The sequence below is a fragment of the Eurosta solidaginis genome, chromosome X (assembly GCF_040869045.1).
Source record: "Eurosta solidaginis isolate ZX-2024a chromosome X, ASM4086904v1, whole genome shotgun sequence".
NCBI lineage: Eukaryota > Metazoa > Arthropoda > Insecta > Diptera > Tephritidae > Eurosta > Eurosta solidaginis.
The window spans coordinates 81,140,786-81,149,314 of NC_090324.1; the positions used below are offsets into that span (position 1 = coordinate 81,140,786).

The window sequence follows — 8,529 nt, forward strand, 5'->3', positions numbered from 1 at the left end:
GACAAATTTAGTAGCATAGGACGGCTTCAAGCTGTTATTGATGCTAATGGTGGACCGACTAAATATCAACAAATATTATTATTTAATAGTTAGTGAAGTTTGTGACGGACTAATTCCTGCTGATGTATGCCCAGTCCGTCCAGGGTTCCTATATTTGGTGGGGGAACCTATTCCGATGAAAATAAATAGACAAAGGAGTTTCGAAAACGTTATAAGATTTATTCAAAAAAATCGATGTCCTTAATGGCTACTCCTACTCTCTGTCCCTGTCTAGATAAGAGTAGCTGAGGTAGAACCCCTCTGCTAAGCTCTCCGTCAGTTGGAGTAGAAACCTCCCACTGAATATAAAATTAATCACGAAATGAAGTAGAAACCTTCAGGTCGTGCTGATCAGTGGTAGAAGTCGACTGACTCGTATGCCTATCTCCTAGCTTCTGATCTTACAAGCTAATTTGCCGCCCTTATATACGATTTTGTACGCCGGTGGACAGTTACTTCCTAAAAACAATTCATTGTATTAATTCCTCAGTTATAAAATTATGTAGGACTGCACACTGGCAGTCAGTAATTTTACAATAACCATTATAAAAGTTGGAAATGCAAAAATCGAATTCTAGTTTAACGCTACTTTCGCTGTATTCTATTGGTACATACATACGCTTACATGCTAACATGCGTTTTCCCTCTTTCCATTATCATACATATGGTGGTACATCGGTATATATACATATATGCATATTTTCGATCATGTATGGCGATCCGCTATCCCGGCATTTCATATCCCAATTTTAGGGAGCCCTAATATACATAGCGAACAATGTGCCAAATCTCGTACGTACGCTTATTGTATGCCTGCCGTGTTTTCCAGTCTTTGCTTTACCTATCGAATTCGATCATTTGTGTTTATGCGTATGTTCGCTGTCACTTGGTTTTGATGGTGCGTTGGCCTCGTTTGATGCTTTCGGCTTCTGCTTAGCGCGTGCGTTGGTGTGTCGTATGCTTGTACGTAAGTATGTAGAGAAAAGTCCCAATTAGTAGCAGCGCTTAGTTTGGTGACTTTTACTGCTGATCTTTGTTTATCCAAATTATTATGTATGTTGTATTTGTGGCTGAGTGCATTGGATGCGCAAAGGGTTGGTTGACCGGCATAATATTATGTTTTGTGTGTTTCCATTTTCCTTCCAAATGTTTTAGTGTATGTTAGGGTGACCTATATTTGAACCTTATGTGGGCGAAAAATGTAAATATTTTGCTTGCGTGCAAAAGTACGCAAGTCTGGTTTATCCTTCAATTTAGTAAATAACAATTCAATATGCAACCGCATGTATGTGTTTTGACGTGTAATTCATAAAGATATAATTCATGTTATAAAAATGTACAAATGTTAAATTCGGAGTTAAGTTCAATCATTGTATAACATGTAAAAAATGAGAAAATAGATATATGTTGTGAGAGTACAAAACCCTCGGTTTTGGGGTCCTCACAAGTTATTCATTATAAAACGGATTATTTTCGTTCTGTATGTAAACATTTGTATACGTTGTGTTAACATTCCTTTCTCAGTTGGAGTTTAATGTTAATGTAAGGAATTTTTAGTTTAATATGATAAGAAAAGGGTTTAAAATAAAACTTTATATACATATATTCCAGATAAGTTATAAGTCTTTCAATGTAGCAAAAATAGGAGACGTATGCAGATTTTTGTCCGTCACTGTATATATGACTAGACTCATATAGTATTCCCCAAAACTTTGTATTTTTACTTGGCACAAGTTTGATATTTTTCGAAATAGTTCGAAAATTTTAGGTTCCTACTGGCACTTTTCGCTGGCACCCGTTTGTTGTTTCACTGTAGATCCTTTAAAAACATTAAATTGAAGATTTATGAACAAACAAATTTTTCGAAACTAAGTAAAAATATAATTAGTTAAAAAAAGACTTTGGTTGAAAATAACCAAGCAAAAGGTACTTCGCCAAAAGTTTGAAGCATCAAATTTACTGAAGAGTATCAAATTAGCAAAACAAATATTATTCCTAGTATACATATATGTACTTTATAATACAAAACAAAAATGTACACACATATAAATATATATTCAGTAAATTTTCTCTCATATAACCTGGGGGCCTACTCTGTATTGCGATGCGAAAGAAAAAATACGCGAAATCGCAAAATCGGTACTCTGTATCTTGACATTCGCATGCATATTTTGACTTTCGCATTCACATTTTGCCCATTCGCAATTTTTCTCCCTTTTCGCATTGCCGGCACTCTGTACTGCGAAAGCGAATGTCAAACAGCATTCATTTTCGCATTTTTCTTGCTACAAGTAATAGGCATTCGCATTGTACAAATATGTAAGTATTAATTGATGATTTTATAAATTGATATCTTTATATTCATTGTACATTCTTTTGAAAATATATAGGACAACTCAAAAAACAAAACAAACACAAAAGCAACAATTCGAACTCCTCCGATGCGTGATATCACCGGCTGGAAAAAAGTAGGTTGGGTGATATATGTGTACTTTTAATTCTATAATGGGATTAATAAAATGTATAGGTTTGGGCTGACTACAAAGTCCATTTGAAGGCCAAAATGCGTCGCAATAAAACCAATATTGCTGGTACGGGGGGCGGCCCATCTGTTTACTCCGCACTCACCCCATTGGAACAGCAAGCTAGCGATTTGCTATCGATGGACCAAGCAGTCGACGGGATAGCTGGCACGCGGGAGTTTGGTGCGCGGCAGGCTATGACGGAAGTACCAAGTGAAATTTTGGAAGCTGCTTTTAATGACGACAGCGATTCGGTGGAAATGAGTGAATAGGAGAACGAGCAACCTTTCTTGCTACAACAACAACAGGAACCTTGCTGCAGCCGATCGGTACTTACTCCACGAAAGAAGCAGAGTCTATTGGAAAGGCAAGTAGACAACCAAATTGAATACCAAAGCAAGTCAGTAAAAGTGCTAAATGAGATTAATGGCAATTTGAAAAACATTGCCAGAACAATGAGAATTACATTAAAAATAAAAAATAAAAAGTTAAAGTTCGCCAAAGAACAATTTGTCCATAAACAAAGAATGGACCGTGAAAATTTAAGAATCAAATTAAACAAATTAGAAATTACAAAACAAATGTTGGATGTGGAGTTACAGGCCAACAAAGCAATATCCAAAAAGTAGTAACAGATACACAACATTTTTTTTAAAGATATGTATACACAGAATTTATGTACTACAAGTGGCTTAGTTTTTGTAATAAAATTTCCTTTTTATTTTCTATTTATTTACGTACATATGTACCTGCATATACACAGTGCATTACCGAAGTATAGTTTGGTGCACTTTTCAGTATGTATGTTATTTATATACAATTATTATTAGTTTTTATATATATACACACTTTGTAACCCTTACTTAAATAAAAGACTGAAATCGTGAATTTAAATAATACTGAATTATTTTTAGTAGTTTAAGTTGTAGGCCTTAGCAGCCGTAAAAATACATAAATAGTATTAGTTTTTATATATATACACAATTTGTAACCCTTACTTAAATAAAAGACTGAAAACTTGAATTTAAATAATACTGAATTATATTTAGTAGTTTAAGTTGTAGGCCTTAGCAGCCGTAAAAATACATAAATAAATAACGTTAAATTTAAACCACTTTTTTATAAAGCATTTCTATTGGAAATCATGTCATTATAAGCTTTTATTTAGTTTCACTTTTGTTGTCTGTAATGGAATCTTGCAAGTTAAATTTGATACACTTTCCGGTGTCCGATTGAGCTGAAATTTTGCACACATGTATAACTCCGATGACAATGCAATATTACTTTGTTAGAATTCGATAAATTAATCGATAACACAGTTATCGGTAAAGATTTGTATTTACTTTGGCATAACAGCCTAAGTCCCATACAAACCCGCCGGTACCTATCCGTGGATTGTGATATTTGGACGTGGTGAATCACGCGTGGTGAATCCCAATGCTTGTGAAAAGCGGAGACACAACCCTCTGTTGTATTTCTGTGTATAACCAACATAGCTGAAATTTTAAGGCTGTTTAACTCTGTAATCTTTTATGTAATTTATTTTGCTTTTGGAAAATTTACCTATTTGAAAAAAGCTGGTTGAAAAATATTGGCATAACAGCTTAAGTTAAATCAAGAATGGAAAAACTTGGAAAATTTGAGCAGATGTGGCAATTTCGCGTGTCCGTTGAACGAAATATTGAAAATCTATTGATCATCGCTAGGAAATTAGCGACATTCCATCAACTTAGCAGCACTTTAACAATACTACTGTTATTATTTGGCCGCTCAAACACACCCATATTAATTTGCATTAAATTTAAAATATACAACTCAAAAATGACTCCGGTTGTTATGTCCGCAGCATTTATTTGTTGCAAATACAACATAATAATTTACACGGCCAAAGCCATAATAATTTGCACGGGTCATCAATTCTTTCTCTGATTCAAAAGCTGAACTACCAGCGCTACCGCCATCAGCTCAGTGTCATCATTGTCAGTAGCGCCAATAACACCATACTCGTGCCTGACAAACAAAATTCGTTTCACTCAATAGTGCAAGTGAAATGTACTACGAACTCACTACTAAGTAGCGTCAAAAATTCGATTGGAGTCATTTCGTCAATGAGCTACCATTGAGCTGGCACCGCATTGGCGCTGGCGCCATGCAATTTACATCACTAAAATTGCACGAATGTCCAGGCTCATGACTTTGTTAATCCAGATGGTGAAAACGAAGACTCAAAGGAATGCAACCTTGCAAACAACAGCCGTCATTTTCAAAGTGTAAAAATTCTGTGATACAACGAACGCTAACGCCGTTAGGCTGTTATCGGTAAGTGTTGCATACTTTTCTGCGCACTTGATTTTGTTTTACAGATTTTTGGCGATGGAATTTTAGCTAAGCGAAAGTAGGAATTTTATTTTAAAACAGATTTAACCCACAGATGAGAGATCTGCAATAAGTAGTTGTAAACAGAACGCGGCATAGGCAAAGTTAAGTTATTTAACACTGTTTGACACAATTTTATATGTGCTCTCTGTCAAAAATGCTTCAACTAACTTAGTCACATTTTATTTCGATTATGAATATGCCCCAATATATTAGGATTATGATATAATAAAATTAAAGAAAGAAATAAAATTAAAGAAAAAAAACTTTTTTAAAAATAAGCTTTTATTATTGGTTAATAAAATTAACTAAAAAGTAAGTTGATGCATGAGAAACGTTACAAATAACTAAGTAAAGGTTACATAACTAATTTGAACAAAATTTTACCCTACTAAAAATTAAAAAAAAAATGCATATTTAAATTAGATTTAAGAAAAAGGCTTTTATAAGAACAAGCTTCTATTACTTGTTAATAAAACGAACTAAAAAGTAAAAAATAAAATTAAAGAAAAAAAAAACTTTTTTAAAAATAAGCTTTTATTATTGGTTAATAAAATTAACTAAAAAGTAAACAATAAATTGACTCTAAAGAAATATAACACTTTATAAGTTCATTGTAAGCTTTAACGATAATTAGGCTTTTTCCTCTGCGACAAAAGAATTCTATATTGTACATAATTACATATATATTTTTAACATTAAAACTTTACACCTAAATTATTAAACCTTACAGTTTATATCACAGTCCTAATTGTTCTAATAAAAGCGTGTTACATTGCGATATCAAGAAAAGGTGATCCTAAATGTTCTTAATTATACCATCAAAATTCAACACGTTTTTTATTAGAACAATTAGAACTGTGATATAAACTGTACGGTTTAATAATTTAGGTGTAAAGTTTTAATGTTAAAGATATATAATTATGTACAATATAGAATTCTTTTGTCGCAGACGAAAAAGCCTAATTATCGTTAAAGCTTACAATGAACTTATAAAGTGTTATATTTCTTTAGAGTCAATTTATTGTTTACTTTTTAGTTAATTTTATTAAACAATAATAAAAGCTTATTTTTAAAAAAGTTTTTTTTTTCTTTAATTTTATTTTTTATTTGGTCTCTGATACAACTAGCAATATTTCCCATTCTATGATTTTCCACGTTTTCTGCATTTATTACGTTCACTTCTTCCGGTTCAATTTCTGAGCTGGGAAGATTTTCAACTTTGAACATTATACAAATATTGTGCAGGGCATAACAAACATTTAGTATTCGCACCACTTTTGCTGGAGCATAATGCAACTCTCTTGAGGCCAAAAGGCAGCGAAATCGACCTTTCAAAACACCAAAAACTCTCTCAATGAGAGACCTTCCCTTTGAATGTTTTTGATTGAAAAAATTCTCGTCAGAATCCTCCGCAGAATTCCTGTATGGCGTAAGAAGCCATGGTTCCAACGGATATCCTGAGTCACCTGCAGATAACAAAAACATAAAGGTATGTTTAGCTGAATAGCATTCATTACCATTTATTATATGTATATATATTATGTTATATATTACATAAGTAACTATGTTAATGCGTGTATGCTACCATTACATTAAATCGATATATTAAAAAGCTTACCGAGAATTCGTTGGCCAGTATCTCCATTTTCATAGGCAGTCCTTAAATATTCGCGCTCAGCGGACAAGTTCCATATGTGCGAATCATGCGATGCACCTCCAAATTTACCATTGACCGCTCTTATTTGCATTTTGTGATCACATATCTAAAATAGAACAAAACATGTAGGCACAATAAAAGTAATCTTATTTAATCGAAATACACTTACGATCATTGCATTTATGCTGTGCTTAAGCTTTCGGTTAAAAAATAGATGTTCGTCTTTTGATGGCCTTATCATTTGAATGTGCGTTCCGTCCACAGCTCGGATCACACCCGGAATTCCGCATTTAGCATAAAACCTACGGTTGGCATCCTGTTTTTCCCGATTGCTCATTGAAAAAGTAATATGCTTTGGACACAATATCGTTTCAATTGCACTGCAAACTTCCAAAATACAACTCGAAACGGTTTGCTGTGCTAATCCCGCGTGACGGTCTTGGCCAATCAAGTGTTGGTATGCACCCTGACCAAGAAACTTCAACGTTGTAGAAACTTTTATTATTTCAGGAACTGCCGTTGCTCTCCGTGGGGTTTTCAACTCACTTTTAATGCTATTTAGCACATACAAAAAGGCCTCCTTATTAAGCCGAAAATTCTGCACAAAACTAATGAATAGAACATAAAGCAATAGTATATGTATGAGTAATTTTGTAACGTTTAAATTACCTTTGATCGCTGAGACTCATAATGTTGGAGTTGTCTCTTATAATCCTCCTATCAATTCTTTCTTCATTTAAATCGTCCCATAATGCTACAGAATCCATTTTTTAATTTGTTCAACAAAAATTAATCGTTAGCCGAAATTGTAATCGTCTTGTTTGTTTTGTTCTCTTTCTTTGACTTTGGTCAGTGATGCATACTCAAGCAAAAAATTTGCGAAAAATAAAAAAGCGACACTGTTAGCAATGCGATAGCGCTACAGAGTTCCAATTACCTTTCGCATCGCAATTTATTTTCGCATCGCACTGCCTTTCGCATCGCAATACAGAGTAGGCCCCCTGGCTTTTTTGGATACATAAACGGATTCGAAGATATTTTATTACAGCGCCGATTCGAAGCTGTTTGCCGTGACAATGGCGGCATTTCCACCATCAACTTATATCTGAATTGTCAGAGAATAGCGTTCAGTGTTTGCGATTAAGTAATGCCACAAAATTTCCTCAAAATAATTTCTAAATTCTATTGTTGGGCATTTGACACGACATAACGGGCTGTTTAATGTTATTTTTCATTCATTCAAACTCGGAAGCACTTGTGATTTGAATGAATTGCCCAAAATTTTACGCAACATTTCAAGAATATCGATTTACATAGTTTTTGGTCGACTTCTCATTGTACCGCTTATAAAACCTCAGGCGCTGGGAATGCTGTAAACGTACAATTCAGCACTTCCGAAAAGCGGTCAAAGTTTTAACGAATTCTGTTTTCCACGAAACTATACACACACTTATGAAGCTGAATTTCACCTGCCGCCATAGCATTGTGGGCGATTGTGTTGCATATGTTCAATTGAGTACCTACGTACGCTTTAGTTTTACGCTTTTTCCTGCATTTTCCTCCAAATTTTTAAAGTAACTGCTGACGTAGCACATGAGCACGAGTGGGCATGAGCTTAGCACCTGCTAAGCGGCCATATACGTATACGACGAGCGAACGAAAGATGACTACTTCGTCAAAATCAACGACCAAACACATTTAGTTTGATTTCTACGTCCGTACAATAAGGAGGTGCCGCACGCAATATTATTGCACAGAACGGTCGAAAAATACCTACATAAGAATGAAAAATGTTCAGGTTGGGTTGGAGTTATCATGGTGGAATAATCAGGTGTAGTAAGCTGTCAATTGTTTCGCTCTAAATTCTTCTGTGTTCTGTAATTCGGTCATCTGAAATTTTTTCACCAATATTTTCCCCGAAGAAGTGTTTGT

The 8,529-nt window shown here is 34.2% G+C and overlaps 1 protein-coding gene across 1 annotated transcript; it reads right to left on the reverse strand.

The window, feature by feature from the left end:
- Positions 1 to 3,424: 3,424 nt before the first annotated feature.
- Positions 3,425 to 7,386, reverse strand: LOC137234463 (putative nuclease HARBI1). The gene is made up of 5 exons (XM_067757985.1): positions 7,267 to 7,386; positions 6,767 to 7,205; positions 6,559 to 6,703; positions 6,114 to 6,406; positions 3,425 to 3,436 (listed from the first exon to the last, which is right to left on the reverse strand). The coding sequence occupies exons 1-5, from the start codon at positions 7,362 to 7,364 to the stop codon at positions 3,425 to 3,427; spliced, it is 987 nt and encodes a 328-aa protein (XP_067614086.1). The 5' UTR covers positions 7,365 to 7,386.
- Positions 7,387 to 8,529: the final 1,143 nt, after the last annotated feature.